At 46.6% G+C, this 22410-nt stretch overlaps 1 protein-coding gene across 2 annotated transcripts in view; it reads right to left on the bottom strand.

Moving 5' to 3' along the window:
- FHDC1 (FH2 domain containing 1) overlaps nucleotides 1–19462 on the bottom strand; it is a 39540-nt gene extending 20078 nt beyond the window's left edge. Inside the window, exons 1-4 of one of the 2 annotated variants that reach the window (XM_021698926.1) lie at nucleotides 19368–19462; nucleotides 12406–13034; nucleotides 3343–3404; nucleotides 2559–2661 (exon numbers count right to left, since the gene is read on the bottom strand). In XM_021698926.1, coding sequence (XP_021554601.1) covers nucleotides 2559–2661; nucleotides 3343–3404; nucleotides 12406–12897 — 657 coding nt within the window. In that variant the 5' untranslated portion in view covers nucleotides 12898–13034; nucleotides 19368–19462. Of the gene's footprint in view, nucleotides 1–2558; nucleotides 2662–3342; nucleotides 3405–12405; nucleotides 13035–17887; nucleotides 18137–19367 lie in introns of those variants that run through there. The other variant, XM_021698925.1, reaches the window with a different exon arrangement.
- Between the last annotated feature and the right edge of the window lie 2948 nt (nucleotides 19463–22410).

Consider the following 22410-nt stretch of genomic DNA (forward strand, 5'->3'; position numbering starts at 1 on the left):
TGCCCAGGGCCTGCAACACAGGGACAACACTCCATAGATGTTTAGTCCCTTCCTGTGCTAAAAATGAGCACAGAACATTACACCACAGGCTTAGCAACATGCAGTTACGCAGACACTTGTGCATTTATTAACATATTTCTGCCACATTCCGAAACCTCTCTCACTTGGCCCTGGCTCCTGCTTGGCCTCATCCCCATCCTCCACCCTCTACCCAAGACTCAGGGGCCGGCCCTGATCCAGGCGGTGCCAGGGGCCACGTGGCGCTCGTGGCAAGGTCAGGGGGCCTTTGCAGCAGGCATCTGTCATGAGGTGGCTTTGGCCCGCACCGAGACACCCTCTGCTAGCACAGATCCCCACAGTGGTTTCGGGAGGGGCGCCAAGAAGCCCTGGGGACTGTCAGGGTGTTCCTGCTGAAGGAAGCTCCCAGCTGAGTGTGGAGGGTGTGGTGAACTGAAGCCCAGAGCTGGTAATGTAAACAAGAAGAAGTGTGACCAAGCTCGTCGGATATTCAGGCTGAGGATGACCCTGCAGCAGGAGGGTGACAGGAGAGGCAGCTGTGCCTGGCTCAGTGGCTGGGACGCAGCGCAGGGTCTCAGGGCTCCATCTCATCCCAGCAGGACACTGTCTCCGGGACCGGCTAACTGTCTGGGGGAGAGTGAATGCCTCTGGCCGCCGGACAGTGCTCAGGTGGGTTTCAGTCATCTTGCCCTTAACATCCCCCCTTTGAATTATGCCCCCCCGCACACACAACTCAACATCATGGGAGGCTTGACAGCTAAGTTGCTTCTCTGAAAAATCCCCGAGTCTCCCACAGCCTTTGCGTTCTCCAATCACCTCTGAATTTAAAATTAGAAATGAAGATATTAGGAAAACCCGGCCTCACTGTCCCACCTCTTTACCATGGTATGAAGCTGGCAGCTTCTCCCCCGCCTAGCCTCCCTTTAGTTAGAAATTTAGAGCTTTTCACAGGCCGCCTGGTGGCTCAGTCCTTAAGCGTCTGCCTTCGGTTCAGGTCATGATCCCAGGGTCCCGGGATTGAGCCCCACATAAATAAAATCTTTAAAAAAAAAAAGCCCAAAGAGGAATAAGATTTCAACAACTCAATCTTTTTAAAATCCAAATTAATTAAACCCTACCCATCCTAATTAAAGATTTTTGAAACTCTCATTCTCTACATTAAAAAAGACTAAGGGACTGTTCAGTGTATAAGATCCAGGGTAAATTAGGATTTGATGTACGTTTCCCTCAAGACTTTAGGACCCTTTACTATCATTAATAAATGCTGGTAATTAATCTTGGCTTAGGTAAATTACACTTAATTTGCAAACAGAAAACCTGACATAGAGAGAGGCTCAGCTCCTCAAATACATCCAGAATACTCAAGTTCCCTAGTAAGACCCTTGAGTTGGCATTGCAAGTTTATCACTGATTGACATAAAAGAAAAAGTACAGATATATTCCCCTCTTGTTATTTATGGCACTAAAGTCAAATTCCATAAATTCTGTGTGGGAAGAGGAGTGGGATGGGGAAGAGAGGAACCAGCAGTGTGGGTAAAAGGATAACTTAACTGTAAGATTCTACATTATTCAAATGTTCACAAGCACATATATTCATGTAATTTCTTACTGAATTTTTTCAGGGCCCCCTTCTTCAGAAATAAAAGGCAATATTACAATTTTATAAGGTTTTTTTTTTTTAAGATTTTATTTATTTATTTGACAGAGAGAGACACAGCGAGAGAGGGAACACAAGCAGGGGGAGTGGGAGAGGGAGAAGCAGGCCTCCCACTGAGCAGGGAGCCTGATGTGGGGCTCGATCCCAGGACCCTGGGGTCATGACCTGAGCTGAAGGCAGATGCTTAACGACTGAGCCACCCAGGCGCCCCACAATTTTACAAAGCTTTATAAAATTGTTTTTCCGATGTTTTTTTTTTCCTATCAAGCTCCCAACCATTCAACGGTTCAGTTAATTCAGTCCAAAAAAAAAAGATCAATACCTATATTGCGGTACTACATGGCTATCACAGCAATTTTCACCTTTAAGTCAATTCCAGACACAACGTTTCTTAACAGTTTACCTACCTCTCCAAAATTTTAGAGCATTTTATCCAGAAGCGGTTTCCTTTTATTGTTATGTATAAAAAGTATACATATTTATAAAATAACCTGGGTGCAGCCTCGGCAAAAACCATCATTGGTAATGGAAAAGGAAACCGAAGTTTATTGAGGTCCCATGTGCCAGGTACCATCCTTGATGCATAACTAGGGTTTCAGCCTCCTGGCAATCCGGTGAGGCAGGCACCCACACCCTCACTATACAGGTGTGGACACTAAGTTCACTGGAGTTAGGAAATTTGCCCAAGCAAGGGGACAGCTCCAATTTAAACCTAGGTTCCCTAACTCCACAATTTATACTAGGTCACTTTTTTACTTGTATGTGGGAAGACTCTGGCTTTGGGTAGCAGAGTGCCCTTCCCATGTGAGTTTTGACACTCTGAAAAATATTGAGCTTTGATCATTGCTCCTAACATCTAAAACTCCTGTGCCAAATTCCTTACCTCCTCTGACTCCGGCAAAAGCTTAAGAAATTCTCGCAAGGTCTCTGATCCATAATGTTCACTCTTTCCTTGATGAATATCTTCTACAATGGACTGAGGAGACCTTGAAAAGACAATTAATTAGATTCCACTTTATGTTTGTTGGAGTGCCAAAGAAACACAAGTCAGTGGAAACTAAAACAAATCACCTCTACCCTTTTTCCACCCCACCTTCTTCCCAGTCTGGGGGATGTGCTTTGTCAGTGATCACAGGAGCCCCAGGGCCAGGGAAAGTGGGGATCCTGACACATCACCTGGAGGCCCGTTCACCCAGAAGCCCATCCTTGGGCATCCCAGAAAAGCTGAAAGTGGCAGCAACCATGGGAGTCTTCTCTGGGAGAAGAAAAGCAATCCCCTTTGGTCACATGGAACTCTGGAGAGCCTCTCCTTTCCACTTTAGAATACTGGCATTTCACCACTGTCTTCTGACCAGTCCACCCTCCACTGAGGGGCAACATTACAGATGAATTTATAAATTCCCTGGCATGACAGGCTTGAGCAGACACTCTGAGGCAACTCTGCCTGTACTTCAAGCCTTCAGGCAGGGTATGCTTTCACGCAGGAAAACAGCAGAGAGCGACAGGCGCTTGCACACTCATCACGCCATGTGCCGGAGGAGGATAGGTAGGGATGAGGAATGGCTTTTGCTCATATTAGGAGCTGAATTTTCAGCTCAGCCACACCCACAGACTGATGCTGACAGCGTGGATATGCCTAAAGTTGCAAATGCGTGCAAAAACCTTACTTCTTAAATTGCTTAAGAAATATCCCAATGTTCATGCTCCGTTTTGCATCCAAGACAGTAATCTGGAAAAAAACAGACACACATAAGGCTATTACAAATTAGAAGACTTGGAGGGAAGAAGAGAATTAAAACCTATCAAAATACAACACTAATTTACAAGAGAATAACTTCCAATATGTAAATCTGGTTATTAATCGATATACCTAACACAGTTTTGCAAATATTAAAATATTATCATCTCCCCAAACTTCCTGCAATGATCTATTTACTTAACTATAATAATTATACATATCTATTTTAATCTTATGTAACTTTTTTTTTTTTGAGAGAGAGAGAAGGTGTGTATGCATGAGCTGGGGGAGGGGCAGAGGGAGAGAGAGAATCCTAAGAAGGCTCCATGTTCAGGGCAGAGCCTGACTCCAGGCTCGATTTCAAGACCCTGACATCATGACCTGAGCTGAAACCAAGAGTCAGATACTTAACGAACTGAGCCACCTAGGTGCCCCTAACCTTACATAATTTTTAATGAACAACGTTTATTAAAATTTTTTTACTTTAGCTATTTCGTCTTAGAATAATATAGCCTTCATTTAAAAGCCCAAATTTGAAAAACAGGTGTGTTAGCATAGCTAGATTATATGAGAGTTGAACTAAGAAAGCAAAAAAATAACTCAAGATATTGCAGAGTCCCAAGCTCTGTTTTAGGGATGTAGAAGGACCAGTACTGTTATTTTAAGAAATGTAATAAAATTAATTTTTTTCTAAAAGATAAATTTCTTTTCACTGAGAAAGAATATATGTCCTTCATATATCGTGCTTCAGGGGGAGGTAAGAAAGTTTTCTACGTTTTATTTACTTGGAATTTATTTATTTATTTATTTTTAAAGATTTTATTTATTTGACAGAGAGAGACACAGCGAGAGAGGGAACACAAGCAGGGGGAGTGGGAGAGGGAGAAGCAGGCTTCCCGCGGAGCAGGGAGCCCGATGGGGGGCTCGATCCCAGGACCCTGGGATCATGACCTGAGCCGAAGGCAGACGCTTAACGACTGAGCCACCCAGGCGCCCAATTTACTTGGAATTTAAAAAGGAAAACTCTTGTGCTGTATTTCACCAAGTCTAAGATGCATATTAACATCTCTACAATCAGGATGTATCTGACAATGCACAGCAGCTTCGATTTAATGAAATATGGTACCATTCTAATATACTGTCAAAACCCAGATTTGGGCTGCAATAGGTTTTACCTGTTCAAAATTAGTAACTGGGCAGGGTTTTATCAGACTAGAAATTAGACAGAAACTTTTTTGGGCAGGGGGTGGGGAGGATGTTGTTATTAAATACAGAAGCCGGGGCGTCTGGGTGGCTCAGTCGATTAAGAGTCTGCCTTCAGCTCAGGTCATGACCCCAGGGTTCCAGGAATGAGCCCAGCATTGGGCTCCCTGCTCAGCAGGGAGTCTGCTTTTTCCTCTACCCCTTACCCCCTTGTGCTCTCTCTCTCATTCTCACTCTCTCAAATAAATAAAATCTTAATAAATAAATAAATAAATACAAACATACATACAGAAGCCATTTCTCTGGAAGGGAACATCCAAGATGCATGGAGGAAAGATCACCTTAAAACTGCCACAGGTTTTTTCTCATCTGTTTTTTGGTAAAGGGAGACTAGCTAAAACAGGAATGTTGTTATGATTCTCTTCCTTTCCAAATGTATGTGATTCATTTGTGAACAAAAGCGAATCAGGTTTCAGATTAAGTTCCTGTTCTCTAGGCCTGCTTGTAAGTTTATAAGCTGCAGTAAGAACTGTTAACCAAATTTAATGGCACTTCCTGGCTATAAGGTTAAATTTTTACAAGAGTATGGCTGTCTTCTTTTGAAGGTTAATCTTAAACAATCACATTATTTACTATCCTAGAGGTCTATTTCATGTTCGTGCAATCACCTACCAGCCATAAAATAAACTCACAAGCAAACAGGGCAGGCTCCTTATTGGAATCCTACCCAGGGATGCAGTTCAAGTTCAGTGTGAACGGAGGGGAGAAGACAGGGAGAGAACAAAACCTGTCAAACCTAACACCCTTTAAAATGGAAAGCTCATAGGAAACAGAGGAATCTAAATTTAGTACAACAGAAAACAAGTGTATAATTCATCAATTAAAAAGCCACAAGTAAGAACATGTATATTGATATAGCGATATACATATCCAAAGAACTTCCTTGGCACTCACTTCTACCCAGAATGAGGAAAAAACTTCTTTTCTATTCTTGCATTAAATCACCACCTCTTGCTCCATTTGACCCTGGATGGCAGCACCCTCTCCTGCCCCCAACTCCAAGCTCCACTCCTAACCCCCTGACACTTGGTGCCCCTGGAAAAGTGATGGAGAAATCACTCTTATTATTCCTATTTGACAGATAAGGAAACCAAGCCTCAGCGATGTCATATTATCCGTTTCCCAAAGCAACACGGGTCCTGAAATGCTAGCCTGGGTCTCTCGGGTTCCTTCTCTAGTTCCTGTGAGTTTTAATATTGCTAGGGTATAGACAAGCGGCAATGTTCTCCCACCAGCCTCGGGCTGGTATCCACTCAAGGAATGGGGGCAGATCTATAGAAAGCCATCCACAGGGCCTGGCCAAGTCCCCTAGTGATTCCAGGGCTGTCTGTGTGGGATGATGGATAGAAATCATGTTCTCACAGCTGAGACAGCCTTCAGGAGCTGCCATCATGCCCTTGACACAGGGGAGAAGCCACAGCCTGGGGTAGCGGCTGCCTCCACCGCTTGAAGCAAAGCTTCAGAAACTGGCCACCAATTTAAGACAGGGGCGCCTGGGTGGCTCAGTCGGTTAAGCGTCTGCCTTCAGCTCAGGTCATGATCCCAGGGTCCTGGGATCGAGCCCCCCGCAGAGCCCCGCATCTGCATCAGGCTCCCTGCTCAGTGGGGAGCCTGCTTCCCCCCTTCCCTCTGCCTGCCGCTCCCCCTGCTTGTTCTCGCGCTTTCTCTGACAAAAAAATAAATAAATAAAATCTTAAAAAGAAATTTAAGAGAATTCAGCAATACTCCGAAGGAAAAACCTGGGCTGGCCATCCCCGAGCACCTTCCAGGGCAAACAAAGCCCAGAGCCTCATCCAAACAGCAGGAAAACTGACAGCATTCCAGGGACAGTCCCACTCTTCTCCTGGCATCCTCAGATTTGCCTAGTGCACGAGCGGGCTCCTCCTCACAGGCTGTCACACTCGATCCTTCTAAAGCAGCGTAACACTGTGTTTGTTAAAGTTTTTTAAAGCGGGTTATCGTTTCACATGCAAATTAGCTTATCTTACTCCCCAAATGCTTGCCATCTCAAAGCAGGGCAATTCAGGAACCCCTGCATGGGGGACTGGGCGGTGTTCTGGAATCATCCAGAGCAGGCTGCAAAAGCCAGCCTCAGGAACAAGGATGAACTAACCTGGCTCCCTCCCTGCCCCCCAATTCCAATCCACAAAAATCTACTTTTCTGGGCACCGCAGGATAGGGGGGCAGGATCCCCACTGAAGTCAGGGCCTGTCACAACAGCCAGGTTACTGTAGAGCTCACAGGCTTTCCCATCAAAGGCCCACTGAAGAGTTACACCAGCCCTGGAGAACGAGGGAATGAAATACAAGGCCATATGCTCGACTGAGGACTTCCCACTAGGATGTGAGGCGGGCGCTGCTAGAGAAACAGGGTCCCCACAGACTGCGAGGCTGGCCAGGGTCCTTCTGCCTCCCTCTGAAGCACCGAGACCACAGCACTTGGGAGAGGCTGTGGCTGGCTCCACCACAACTCTAAGTGCTCCTCGTTTCTTCTACAATTCCTGTACATTCATCTATGAGCAATCCCCTACACAATCTGCCTCCCATATTCTTCCAAGGAAGAAACAGCTTTTGCATTTTAGTTGTGGTAAAATACACGTTAACATTTACCATCTTAACCGTTTTGTTTGTTTACAGATGTTATTTATTTATTTGACAGAGAGAGACACAGCGAGAGAGGGAACACAAGCAGGGGGAGTGGGAGAGGGAGAAGCAGGCTTCCCGCGGAGCAGGGAGCCCGATGTGGGGCTCGATCCCAGGACCCTGGGACCATGACCTGAGCTGAAGGCAGACGCTTAACCGACTGAGCCACCCAGGCACCCCGACCATTTTTTGGTAAAGTAATCCCTACCCCCAACGTAGGGCTCCAACTCATGACCCCGAGATCAAGAGTCGCATATGCTACCAACTGAGCCAGCCAGGAACCCCCTTCCTGAACCATTTGTAAATGGTCAGTGTCATGAAGAGCACTCACACTATGGTACAACCGTCATCACCATGCACCCACAGAACTCTCGCCCTCTTGCAAAATTGCAACTCTGTACCCATTAAGTCATAACTCCCCATTCCCTCCTTCCTTCAGCCCCTGTCAACCACCTTCTACTTTCCGTCTCTAAGAATGTGACTATTCTGGGGAGCCTCACATCAATGGAATCATACAGTATTTGTCCTTCTGCAACTGATTTATTTCACTTAGCATCATGTCCTCAAGATAGAAGAAGAAATTGTTAAACCACTTTTGTTTCAATATGCCAAAGAGGGCTTCCTGGACTGCTTAAGTACGACTAAGTAGTGCTTATTTCAATGTTACATCAAATTCGGAAAAGCAAAACTTAAAAAATTTTCCCGTATCCTCTTATATAGACATAGCTTTTGGGTTTTGATGTTTTTTGATTTTTTTTTTCCCATTTTCATTTTCTTTTTATTTTTGGTTGGCTGCCAATTGGGAAATGTTCCAGCGTAGGTTTGGGGGAAAAAAATAAAAACCCAGTTGGTTTTTTTTTTTTTTCTTTCAAATGTATTTCAAATACTCATCTAGTTCTGTAGTTCTGGATTGAGCATGCCCAGAATTCTAGAACATATTGAGAACATAACAAAAGTTGAGAAAGAATAACCGATAACCTGAATTAGTGTGGGAGAATATTATTTCTCAGAAATTTATAAAAGCAATCTTCCTTCCATCCTTCCTTTTTTCCTCTCTCTTTTCCTAATAAGCAATTTTAGTTATTTCTTATATAGTATTATTGTTAATTGTAAACAGACATTATATTGAACGATCTCACGTGTTTTCTTTTTCCTTTTTTATTTCACTTTTATTGAGGTATAATTAACAAATAAAATTGTAAGATATTTAAGGTGTGCATCGTGCTTATTTGCTATATGTAAACATGGTGGAAGGATTCTCCTCCCCTCACCTCATGTTATCTTGGTTTCCTCCTTTTCAGTGAGAGCATTTAAGTTCTACTCTCTTAGCAAATTTCAATTATCCAACACAGTGCTATCAACTGTAGTCACCTTGTTTTATAATACATCCTCAGGCCTCATTCATCTTGTGTTTTGTCAATCCCAGTTTTGATCATATTGATCTATCATACTGATAAGTACTCCCTTTGCCCCCTTGGTTCAGTTCTGTCAGCTCAATTACCTTTAATTTACTTTGGAGGATACCAACTGGCTAAGACTGTCCCACCCTTTAAGAACATTTCAGATTCTAGAGGGAGACAAGTACAGACCCAACCCACCAGTGTGAGCAATACTCTGAGGGGGTTGGGGAGCAGTGGGGACAGACAGGGAACTTCTCAGGGATGAGGTCACTGAACTCCACAAAGAGCTCTTTTTATTATTATCCCCAGTAATGTATTTTTGTTATTTCTGATTACTTTATTACGGTTTAATTACTATTGTAACATTTGTAGCCTCCTCAAGTTAATTTTTAGGTAACAAAAACACAAGGATTGTAATATTTCACAACCTTTCCTCCCTTCCCCCTTACTAAATGTTCTAATTTACTTTTTTGAGTGTTGTTCTTCCTAAATTCAGCCATTCCTGAACCCAGCTCTTCCTTATCTTCCAGCAACTTCTTTGTCTGGAATATAATAAAACTAATTTGTAATGCTTTATAAGCCCTTTAAAGTAGGAGCCAACCGCATAATGGCAGGCCATTTCTGCAGGAGGTTATTGTATTTCAAGGGGACATTATCTGATCCCTGACATGTTTGAACCTCTGGAATTATGGCCTGTGTTCAGGCTCAGGATGGGTCCCTCTGCCAAACATGCTGTTTAGTGTATTCTCCACTCCACGCAGACAGGTGGTGAGAACTAGTGCTTTCAACCCTGGATTCCATTTACTCCTTCTGAGTAAACTGAAGACTTATTACCGGACCTTGTGAAACTATCACTCTGCTGAGTTGTAATTTTCTTAGAAGAAAGTCTAATGAGGGAAGAAAATAGCATGTACTGTATTCTTTTACCGAAAAAAAAAAAAAAAAAAATATATATATATATAAAATACTTCTAGCCATGTTGGAGATAGCATGAGAAATTGAAAATAATTCTGGATAACCCCTGTTATGTGACAATATTGCCTAATATACACTTAAATCCATCCACCTAACCTATTTATCCTACCTGAGTACTAAAGCGTTGAAAAGTTAGATTATCTTATGACACACAGTCATGGTGATTTAATTTTTCTTTCTAGCAGCTTCTCTCAGATTAGGACCTGTAAGTGTTAAAAATATTCACACACCCACATTCACAACAGCCAAAAGGTGGAGGCAGCCCAAATATCCGTCGATGGATGACTAGATCAACAAAATGTGGTACAAATATACAATGGAATATCATTCAGTCTTAAAATTCTGACACATACTGGGCGCCTGGGTGGCTCAGTCGGTTAAGCAACTGCCTTCGGCTCAGGTCATGATCCTGGAGTCCCGGGATCGAGTCCCGCATCGGGCTCCCTGCTCAGCAGGGAGTCTGCTTCTCCCTCTGACCCTCCCCCCTCTCATGTGCTCTCTCTCATTCTCTCTCAAATAAATAAATAAAATCTTTAAAAAAAAAAAATTCTGACACATACTACATGGGTGAACCTTAATGACATTATGCAAACTGAAATGCCCCAGTCACAAAAAGACAAATACTATATGATTCCACTTACATAAGGCACATAGAGTGGTTAAATTCTTAGAGGCAGAAAGTAGAAGGGTGGTTGGCAGGGGCTGAGGGAAGGAGGGAGTGGGGAGTTATGACTGAGTGGGTCCAGAGTTGCAATTTTGCAGGACAGGGAGATTTCAGTGGGTGCATGGTGGTGATGACCGTAGGACGATGTGAGTGCTCTTCATGACACTGACCAGTACATTTACAAACGGTTAAGATGGTAAATGTAACGTGTATTTTATCACAATTAAAAATAATAATTATGGTTCCAGGTATTTTTTAAGTGAAAGGAAAAAAAAAAAAAGTAAAGACTTATCTAGGGTGAGGGGGTAGAGGGAGATGAGGGGAAGACTCTTTTTATTCCTGAAACTCAGATGTGGCCTAGACATGGACATTTCTGCTTCGGCTGTAGTTGGGGCAAGAGGCCACACCCCCTGCTACTTCCCTCCCTCTCTGAGTGCTTCTTACCTGCTTTTGAATTAGCAGACATAACGCTGCAAGCTCCTTGTAGCCCCTTGAATTATCGTTCGCCAAAATAAGCGTCTCCAATCTATAAAGGAGGCCACGCATTCTAACCTGGTAGCTGCCTCCCTAGTAGCATGGTAAGCTAGACCCCCTTCTGGTTGTTATGGGTGGTTCCTTGAGAGGTGCACTCAATTTCCCACTGTACCCATCCACTCTTTCCTTCAAAATTCTTGAAATGAAGTAGGGAGAACTAGGAAACAATGGTGAGAAACGCCCTACTGTACAGCAAGGGGTCTCTGCTGGAAGCTGGGGCGAAGGCCAGGATACTAAGGAAGTGACTTTTTGCTCCTTCCAATATTGAAAGGATCCGCTAAGAAATAAAAGGGCTCCGCAGAAAGGGAAGAACAGGAAAAGTCCAAGTTCAGCAGGGTAGGGCCGAGGGGTTGTCCTGAAGACTTCCTCTCAGATTTATTTCACAGTTCACACTTAATTCTAATCCCAGCATTCTCCGCATTTTATAGTTCACAGACTCTTGGCTATTTCAAAAGGGGACCATACCACCAATTTCAAGGACCCCCCTGCTCCTGAGGCAGAGAAAAGAGGTCAATAGTGTGGGCTTGAGAATTCAATTATGCAGAGAGCTGCTACCTCATCCCCGAGCCCTGACCACTTTCTTACCTGAGTCACTCCATCTTTGACCTATATTCTCTGCTTCTGTAGAATAGATTTAAAAAATGATACACTTGTTGCCCCCCCTCCACTTTTTCTTTTTGGTGGGCAACATTCTTTCCTTTCAATCTCTAGTTTCCTCAGTACTTCTGCTAGCAAGCAGAGGTTTCTCAATTTACTTTGTTTCTAAACAGAGTACTTTCAAATGCAATTTTTGACTCAGTTTCTATAATATATGGTAATTGGTAGCTCTGAAGCCATGCTTTCAGTGAACTTCTTATAACCTGCCAGCTTTACTTTGTTCTCAGTGTAAGACATTTATTGCTAACTGGCAATATGCTTGCTAGAAAATCCTAAAACTAGCTTTATGCTTTGAACTCTCTGGAAATCTCTATTCCACAATGGCCACACTTTAGAGGAATGAAGGCTCTCTCCTAACACTTAGGGAAGGAAAACTAGAGGGAAAAATAGGGATAAAATCTTCAGGATGCATATTAGTTAAGGGTGTCTTTAACAAAGGACATTTTGTCTCAGAAAGTTCCAGTTAATCTCACTTAGCTGAGTTCAGGAACTCAGGTTTTTGTTTCGACAGAGACTAATAACATGGACCTCGGCAGAACTGCTCCACCAGGGGAAACCGCAGCAGATGTTGCTGGAGACAGGGCAGTGCTGAGAGGCCAAAGAACGATGGCCCCACATAGCATGTTCTCAGCGTGAGGTCATAATCCACCGGGATGTCTGGGAGGATGTGGCATGCATGCTTCTTACACTTTTCTGCTAGTCAGCTCAGGCTCATCATGTAAGGCCCTTTCTATCATTTCCAGAGCACACACACATTATCTTACTTAGTGCTTTAGCAAGTTCTGAAACGTACACACCCTTCCAAACACAAAACAATGCAGCGTGTGGAGGATTATCCCTCCCCGATCCGATCTTACCTCTTCCCTAGCATCCCTGAAGGATGAATTTAAAGTCCCTCCTCTCCTAGAAAGGGAAGACTTGGTAGTAGTATCTTCTTGCTGCCCAAAGAGTTCCTCGATGGTCTTTGTATCAATTTGGTAGTGATGCTGCTGCCTGGCGGCCAAAGTCCAGATGTTGGTTTTGCCGCGAACTTGCTCCTCTGGAATGGTCTTCCAAAAAAAGCTTCTCATCCGCTTTTTCTTACCAAGGTGGCTGTAGCCATTCATGGGAGAAGCTGGGGGTAGTCCTGGAGGGGGAGGCGGGAGCGGAGGCCCCCCGGGGAGCGGCGGTGGGTGGGGAGGAGGAGGAGAGGGAGGAAATCCCTCCCCTGCATATGGACATGGTGGAGGGGGGGGAGGAGGAGGAGGAGGGGGTGGTGGTGCTGTCTGCCCGATCATGAATCCAGCTGCCGCAGTGGTAGTCCCATTTTCTTTATCGCTGACCAAGGAGACACAATTCATAACATGCATAGTACTGTTGCCTTCTAAGGAGATAATTTCTTGGCCTTGGGGAAGCAGACACAAACATCAAACTTGTGTCATACTTTTTCACTCGCTGGTCAGCTGCCAGAGAAAAAGGCAACTGTGCTGTGTGTCATCTTCCAAACCTACAGAGATAAAACAACTTGAAATCGGTACAGGAAAACATCTGAATGCTAGCTCTTCCCTTCAGAGCCTCGTGCCAGTCCTCCTGGAGTGGCTGGGTATTACAATCAATGAGAGGAAACACATCCAAAAGAGCAAAAAATGGGACTGATATTTTTCTAAATGTGAACCAAACAAAATTTTACTGCTTGGAAATGCTGCCAAAGGAGCAGCCAACAAACCCAACTTGGAAACCTTCCATTAATCAATAAAACACATATTGACTGAGAACCTGCTATAGGTTCAGCAAGTATTGCTCAGTTTATGAATAAACTACTTGTTCACTAACTGGCTCATTTTCTTTGGGCAATGGATACCCAACCCCTAGGGAAATTACCCAAATGGCTGAAGCATTAGGTATTAGTGGATGACCCTGCCTTTCTCCTGTACGGACATGTCCCCTACCAATCACTTGGTCAAAGGGTACCCTTTGCCTTGCATGGAAGTGGCAGGGCATTTGGAAATGATAAAATAGCGACCAAACTCATTCCCCTAGAGTCAGAGCCACCATGTTCCTGCTCCATTTGGTGATGTGGCCTCCCCGCCAACAGAGAAAAGAACATTAGATGTTTAGATTAAAGGTTGTAGCTCTAAATCAAACTTTACTGCTTACATTTTATTTATTTATTTGAGAGAGAGAGTGAAAGAGGGAGAGCACGAGGTGGGGAGGGTAAGAGGGAGAAGCAGACTCTGCTGAGCAGGGAGTCCGATGTGGGGCTCGATCCCAGGACTTCAGGATCATGACCTGAGTCGAAGGCAGACGCTTAACCCACTGAGCCACCAGGGCGCCCCTACTGCTTACATTGTAGACAAGTCACTTCACCTTCCCAGACTTCTGTTTTGCCCTTTGTAAAACTAGGAGGTTGGGATCCATTCCATGACCTCTCTCATTGCTGCCAATGCTATCATTTTAGATTCTCATTAAGCCACTCTTCAGAAACAATCAGAACTTCATGCCTACCTCTTCAGCTTCTTCTGTGATACTATTAGCAGAGAAGACACATACACACAAGTATATGCTGCTCGCATCATACCTGCCACAGGTCTATCCCTTATCCACACAGTCACTGAGTTATATTGGTGGCTTGTGTTTTTATTGGCCTTTAAATGTTTGTTTTTGGTCCTGAGTTGTTATGGACCTGATGTGAAAACAGAGGTCAAAACAACCACATTTCTTTAGATGTAAGGCCAGATTAACGGAAGACGTAGAAGGGACTCCATGCAGGCGATGAAGTGAGCTCCCCAACTATGTAGGAGTGTAAAAAGGGGACTGTTTCCTCCAGGTCACATGGAGAGGCTTTTTTACACTGGACTTCTGAGTGTAATTACCCTTTTACAGCATCACTGTTGAAGCTCACACTTACAGACACACAGTGGTCAAATAATACTGGGTTGTGCAGGAGTAAACTGTCTGATAGCACTAATTCAAATATTATGAAATGCCTTACACAGAACCATGTATAAAAGACAGGATTGCCTTGGGAATAAGAGTGGAGACTCTAGAAATAGACTGTTTTTTCCTCAGATTTCAGGTTTGCTACTACTTAGATGTGCAATCTGAGGTGAGGTAGGCTGTTGAACCTATGTCTCAGCATCCTTATGTATACTATAAAGATACATTGTTTCATTGCTTTGCATAAGAATGAACGAGCTAATACATGTACTAAGATGCCTGGTACATAGTTCGTTATTACTAACAATAACCAGTGTCATGTGTATATATGATTTCTCTTTACTTTCACAGGTGTTATATTTTCTTTAAAATACGTATTGGGTTTATGGATAAAATGCTAAGTTGTTCCTGGCTGGTAGAAAAATGACTTTAACAGTCCCATTCTTTGCTTTCTAAGTTACTAAGTTTGTCCTTCTTCAATACGCAGTGATTATATATTATATTATCTCTAAATTATAAGAACAGGGGCGCCTGGGTGGCTCAGTCAGTTAGCATCCGATTCTTGATTTCAGCTCAGGTCATGATCACTGGGTTGTGAGATCAAGCCCCACGTCCAGCTCTGTGCTAGGGGTGGTGGAGCCTGCTTAAGATTCTCTCTCTGCCCCCCCATAAATAAATAAATAAATTATAAGCACAAATTTTTTATGAAACATTTGAATATTTAACTTTTGAAAACTATATACAGGTAGAAGATAGCACTGCCAGCTACTAACTGGATTTTTCTTTTTTTTACCATTTTAACCATTTATAATTGTGTATCAGTGACATTAAGTACATTTGCAGTGTTGTGTAGCCATCATCACTAAGTAATTTTTTAGAAAGTAAAACCGAAATGATTTATCCAAGCCAACTTACAGCTCACTTGAGATGCAACTGGCTTTTAAAAGGAGTTTTCATAATTACCATTAGGGGCATAACCAGGCTGTTTTCATAGTTGGCACCCCTTAAGCAATGACTCATTGTCAATTACAGTTTATAGTTACATTTGAACTCTTTGTTTTTCAAGACTGCACAGGTAATCTTGGCAGTTTACCCTTGCATAGTTTAAAATACTTCTGTACATAAACTATCTCATGTATTGAAGAGTTGTTAATCCTCCAAGTCACCTCCAACTACAGATAGGCTGACTCGTTTACAGATTATTCCTGCTAAGAATGGCGATAACCTTAAAAAGTCTCCATCCTAGAAAGCAATAACTCAGTGCAGCATAAGTCCATCCACAGATGTGCCATTAAACCTCCTCATACAGCAAGTACAGAGATACTAAAGAGTGAGAAAGCCCATACACTCAGGTTGTGCACCAGCACTAGTTTCTATCACCAAAGCTCCAAAGGATGCAAGTCTTTTTGAGTATTGTGCATTGCACAGAAGAAGGACAAGATAAAGGCTTGTCAAAGTAAAAAGTGGCATGTGTTAGTTAGGCGCTGGCATAATTCTAACCACTGACCCATCTAGAGAAAGCAGTTATTTTTAAAAGTTGAAAGAACAAAATAAAATTTACAACACTGTTACTGGTATGTTGTCTGGCTAATTTTTTCCCAGGCTAACAAATAAGGATCCTAGGCCCCCAACAGCTCCTAATGAATAAATTCTCCAGCAATGATTAGCTAAGATGCTAATGCTTTTACTACCGGCTTCAATAGGGCTTTGATAGGGCTTTCCCTTTGGGCAGGATTTCCAATGTCAAAGAGACACAGGAAAAAGAGAGTGCAGACAGACATTCTAACCCTTTCCAGAGTCTCATAACATATGAAAACAGAGGATACACAAAGAGCATTTGATTTACTAGGGGATGGTCCACAGTAAAGACGCAAACGCATACTCTCCAAGTGTGCTAGCACACAGGTAATGCCACAGCCCTGAAAACACTGCTGTTTCTCACAGCTGCCAACTGCCAGGAGGGACAATGGAATTAGCCTTGGCTCTGTCTGGAAAATGTCACCCATCAATCTCCCCAGGGCAGACAGAGACAGGTTTGTATTTAACATCTCACCTACAGGTTGGGGACCTCAGCAGCAGGGAGGACAGCTGCTAAGGCTGACAAAGGTTCAGCCCTGAGTAAAATGTAGAGCTGTCACTGTAAGGCTCTGAAGATGAGAACTCTTCAAGCCTGCTGAGTGCTGATCATGAGCCATCAGGGGTGTCTGAGTGATGGACCCTCTAGAAAGGCTATAGCTCAACACAGCATCTTTTAACTATGTGAATTTTTAATAGGAGGATGCTGGGGCCATGTCTTTAGCCTTTAGCTGATCGGCAAGCAAAAAGTCTTAGAATGCGAATGTTCATAAAGGTCTTCAAAGAAGCCCCGCTAGCCCAACAGCCAGCATTGCTTTGCTCTTGGTGTCAGAAACATGAAGGGCGTGAGCGGGAGGGAAGAAGAGAGAATATGTGTTTCATTTCACAGTATATTTCGGAGGAAAACATGTTCCTGAAAGTCAGTTCAGAGCTCAGCGTTTTCCTGAAAGAGGGTTAGTGGGGCCCGGTAGCTCAGCTGCTCACTCACCCTCTAGGTCAACAATAATCAAAAGTAAACGCCAAGGAAAATCCGCCAGAAAACCTTTCCCCTTCATTTCTGACTTGTGTCACAGATGAGGTGGGAGCAGGAAGGGCTGGCCCACACCCTTCTAATGACAAACGGGGGCAGAGCAGGCCAGGTTTGGAGAGCAGACAGGGGAACACACAGCCCTTTTATCTGCGGGAGAAAAAAGGGCGGGGAGAGTACAGGCGATTCTAAAATACGGAATTTTTGCCCTCCACTAATTCATTGGGGAAAGGCCCCTCCCCGACCGCCTATCTTTCAAAACCTTTCTTGATTATTCAACCCAGAATGTCAACCACACAGTCGAACCAGAGCTGGGCACATCCAGCGCTTCACCTTGGCACCGCAGGCTGCAGCCAAAGAACCCCTGACTGTCTCCAGTCAGCGTGTTTAATCTGCAGCACAACATAAACACTTCACAGATGCCCCCGAGCGCAACACCCAGAGAGCAGAGAAAGAACGCTTGTTTCTGAATGTGCATTTTCCGTTTCTCTCAAGGTCCCCAAACCAAGAAAAAAAAGCAAAGGAGCGCCCAAGGATGCTCCAGAGAGAGGGAAGGAAGCGCTCGCTACTCATTCCAGGAAGACAACTGTGGGTCAGGAGAGGGGGGTCACAGACGGCCGAACACTAGGGGCAACTTTTGTGCAAACAGATGTTTGACTACCAGGTCCTGAAGAAATTCGGCGTGGGGGCACCGGGGGCCACGATTTCTTTCCAGAAGTCTGAACACACAGTAGCTTTCCAAGGTCTTTGCACTGGCCAGCGATCCACCGCGTCCTTCCGCCCCCCAGCCCCGGGTCCTGTGTCCCGCCCCAGCCACTCACCAAAACGGCCCCGGCTCGGCTGCGCAGGGGGCTCGGGGGCCGCCGCGTCCGCCCCAATCCCCAGGAGCGACGCGAGTGGGAGGTCCCGCGGGCGCGCGCGAGCCGCCAGCCGCGTCCTTATCTGCGCCGCGGCAGGAGTGGCGGTGGGGGAGCGGACGCCGGTGCGCAGCCGAGATAGACGTCCACACGGCAGCGCAGGCTCCAGGGCGGCTGCAGCGGCGGGGCGAGGGCGCGCTCGGCGGAGAGGCCGCTGCTGGCCGTGCGGGAACCAGCGGGGCCGAAAGGGCCGACGCCCGGGAAGGACTGGGCCCTCCGCCTCCCGGGAGCGCCGAGCGTCCTCCAGTCCTCGAACAGAATCGACTGGAGCGGCCGCCGCACACGCTCGTCCTTCCCGGGGCCCCTTGGGCGGGCGGGTCTGGGCGGGCCGGGGGGGGGGGGTCGCCCGGCCCCGCCCCCTCTCCCGGAGGACCGAGCTTAGGGTCCGCCCCCCTCCTCCCGGCCCGGCGCCGTTCCCAGGGTACCCGCCCCTCCGCCCAGCAGCCGCACAGAGCTCCAGAAGCCGGGTCGGTTCCCCCTAAAGAGGGAAGGTGTCTCAGTACTTGGAAGCGAAAGAGGGGATCTCCTGGTTCGCCAACCCGGGCTCTTCCCAGGCCTCGAACCTTCGCGGAGACAACCTCCCCGCTGTCCGGGGTCTGGGTCCCAGGCGCGGGGGAGAAAGCCTCAAGGCCGCACTGCGGATCAGCGGATAGGAGCCGTGAAGAGCCGGCAAAAAAAAAAAAAAAAAAATGTAGAGGGGAGACTCCTGGTGTTTGGTCGGAGGATAAAACCGGAGAGCCCGCAGTCCCCGAGCTACCGGCACCGCGGCGGCTGGAGCTAATCTACTAGCCCACCCGCTCCCTCCCCAAACTTCTACAAGCTGACGGCGAAACTTCTAATCTGAACTTCGAACGGCCAGGACCAGTGTGCGAGAGCAAGAGCCGCCCTGTCCTCGGTCCGCATCACCCCGACGCAGTCCTCGCCAACCCCGCACCCACTTTCTGGAGCGGCAAGTCTTGGCTCCCCGCTGGCCAGTGGCGCGCTCTTAGGCCGGGCGGGGATCAAGTGGGGGCGCGGTTTATCCAAAAATCTTAGCAGCTAGAGCTAAACTAGCCGACCCTGGTCCAGCCGGGCGGCGGCCCGTGACCTAACTCGTTCTCCAGACGCGGGTCCAGACCCGCGCGTCTTGGCCTCAACAGACCGATCGCTGTCCTCTGCAGCCTGGGCAGTGCAGGCACCAAAGTCACTCGAGTGGGTGTGGAGGGAGCGCGCAAACCTCCCCAGCCCTTCCCACTGTGGCTCGAAGGCAGCAGCCGAGACTTGGCGCCGCAGCCCGGGGTCCAGGCTGATCCCCGCACTTGGCCCTCGGGAGCCGGGGAGTGTCCGGCTCCCGGGGCCCCCGAGCGGCGATCGCCCCGGCCTCGGCCGCCCGGCTCCCACTCACCCGCGGCCCGCGCTCTCCCCGCGTGCTCCTGGCTCCCCACCGCTGTCTCCCAGCGCCAACGCCGCTTCCCGGGTCTCGGCAGCCCGGGCTGCTCGGGACCGCGAGGGGGAGGGCGACGCGGGGCGGGGCTCAGCCGCTGCCTCAGGTAACAATGCTGCAGAGGAGCCCGCTCCCAGCGCCTGCCGCAAAGGGCAGCACGCCCTTTCCTGCTCGGCCGCTTCCCTCCTCCCACCCTCCGAGCGCCAACGTCGGGGCCGCGGCGCTCATCTTCACCTTCCCGGGGCCCCGGGGGCCTGCAAGCCGCCACCCGGCACGCTGCTCCCCGCACCCGAAGGCGCTCGAGGAAGTAGGGCTGGCGGGAAACAGAGAAGTACGAGCGTGAAGAAGAGCCAGGTGTCCTCGTGTAACCCGCAAGGGGAGGCGCCAAGCCGGTTCCGAACCTGCAAGTGCTTTCCACAAAACAGCCTCTGCCGCAACCTCCCCGCCACCCTTCCTTGCGCACACGCACACTCCTGCACGCACGCCCTCCGCGCGCGCGCGCGCACACGCACACGCACACACACAGGCGCGCGCGCCAGGCCACCCTCTGCCCCACGCTTGTTTCTCCCGAGAGCACTGGGGCAACATTGGGGTGCACTGTCCCAGCCCTTACAGCCGAATCCCAGCCGAGCGCGAGCTACCCGAAGGTCACCTCCTCCCTGGGTCCTGCAAACCTGTAGGTTTGTTGCGTTTTTTTTTTTTAATCTCTTCAATGATGATGGTAACAAAGGTCTTTCAGCTATATTTAAGCAAAGCAAAGAAAAAAAAAAGTCCACTGCAAGTCAGATCGCATGAACGGACGCTGTCTGGGAAAGACTCCTCACAGGAAGAAACCGGGGAACAGTTTAATCGCATCTTTTTTTTCAAAGTAACTTGTGAAGCCAGGCAGCGAGAGACATAGTCAAAGAAAACCTTTCCTGGGCAAACCAGCCGGTCGGAAATCAGCTGAAGGGGTGGAGAGGCGCCCTGGGTGGGGATGAAGTCATCCTTACCTTTGACTTGGTTAACAGATAACAGACCACAGTTTTCCAGCCTCTCTCTGGTGCCTGATGACTTCGGTCTCTCCACCCTGGTCTTCAACCCCTGAATTCCCACAACTCATTCTCCATGTGGATGGAAAAAGTGAAGCTATTAGGGCAAAAACAAAGCAAAACAAAAACAAAAAACAAAATCCATGCCAGCCAACAGCCCGTTTCTTAGCCATTGACCAGGCTTACACTACACATGAGGAGTAGATCCAACCAAGACCAGAGAAAATCTCAAGGAGTGGGAAATGTAATAAAAGAGAAAGCCAGATCCATGCTCAGGGAGTTAATATTAATCCCAAAGGAATATGGACTGCATAGGCAAAAGTTGAATGAACAATTTCAAAACTGAGGAGCGGAATGGTATCCTCTCCTTTTCTTTTATGGAGGGCTGGCCAGATGAAGGGTCTACATTCACTGCACACTTCCCGCTCATCAATACGCTCCCCCCAACCTGGGCTTCCCCCACACTGTACTCAGTACATGTTTTCAAATCAGCCACTTTTTTGAACAGTTAAATCCAGTGACCCGTCATCAACCTCAAGTCTTTTTGATCTCCCTGCTGCATGCTGGCCTACAGACCTTCTCTCTGCCCCTCTGGCCTCCTCTGCTGACCCCCTTTGTCCTTTGAGGACAGTAACTGGATTCTTCCAACTCTGTCTCCCATTATCCCATGGGTTCTGTCTTCTGACTTGAACCTGTAAAGGTCCAGATTTTATAGGGCCTGAAGCTTATATAACTCTTGAGGGAGCTTTTTAAAGAAAATCAGTAACTTATAAACACAACAGTAAGTGTATGTCCTTGGAAGTGTCTAGGAGAGTGAGGGGCAGGAAAACTTGAGCTCCAAGGCAAATCCACTTCTGACTTCACCTCTAGGTCAGTGACTCTCAAATCCATATTGTCTCTGTAATATCTCAGGTCCAAATTCAATGTCCAAGGGTCAACTCATCTTTCTCTTAAAACTAGCACTTATCCTACCTGTACCTCTTACTTAAGACCTGATTTTTAGGGATGCCTGCTCAGTTGGTTAAGCGTCTGCCTTTGGCTCAGGTCATGATTCCAGGGTCTTGGGATCGAGTCCCAAATTCGGACTGCTTGCTTGCTCCGCAGAGAGCCTGCTGCTGCCCCTGCTTGTGCTCTTGTGCTCTCTAACAAATAAGTAAATAAAATCTTAAAAAAAAAAAAAAAAGACTAGATTTTTAAAATTTGAAATCCCGGCTTTCCTCTGGTTCTTCTTCTCTTCTGAATTCCTTATATCTAAGTATTCACTGAATTTGTTGCTCTTTCCACAAGTCTCATCTCTAACATCTGTACTTTATATCCACATCCACTCACCCCAATTAGAGGATGGGGGAGCTGATATAAATTTTGCTGTTGGCCATGTGTCAGGAACCACATGTGATTCTCACACCAACCCTAGAAACCCACCAATCTGTATTTTTTAGTTTAGAGAAGTTAAATTGGGCTCCTGTGTCCACTGCCTTGGTGTCCTTTCTCCTTCTCTGCTCTTCTCCCTGATTCCACTGTCAGGCCAGTGTTTTCGAAAGTCTAATTTCATCACATTACCTACCTGTTCAAAAGCATCCGTAGGTTCACACACGTGCCTACGGGAAGAAAGTGGTGATCATCCATCGGACACTGGCTGCATTTTACCTTCCCCTCCTGCGGTCTGAACTGTTCTGCTGCACTCACGCAGCATTGTGTGTGGGCCCTGAACGTATCAGCCTTCATCTTTGGCTCTTATTTGATATGTTGTGCCTATTAGGCGGCCAAAAAGTAGTTGAGTAGCACAGAGCACAACTCTGAAAGAAAATCAATGTCTCCATGGATGTGAATCTAAGGCAGGGAATCTAGAGGACACTTTGTTCTTCGTCCACTAATACGCTGATTGTTAACCACACCCTGGTCTCCCCGGACCTTGTGCTTGGGAGGTAAGGTGGGCTGCTTGTCTGTATCCCAGAAACCTCAGCAGCTCTGTC

The sequence above is a fragment of the Neomonachus schauinslandi genome, chromosome 2 (genome assembly GCF_002201575.2).
Source record: "Neomonachus schauinslandi chromosome 2, ASM220157v2, whole genome shotgun sequence".
Lineage (NCBI taxonomy): Eukaryota > Metazoa > Chordata > Mammalia > Carnivora > Phocidae > Neomonachus > Neomonachus schauinslandi.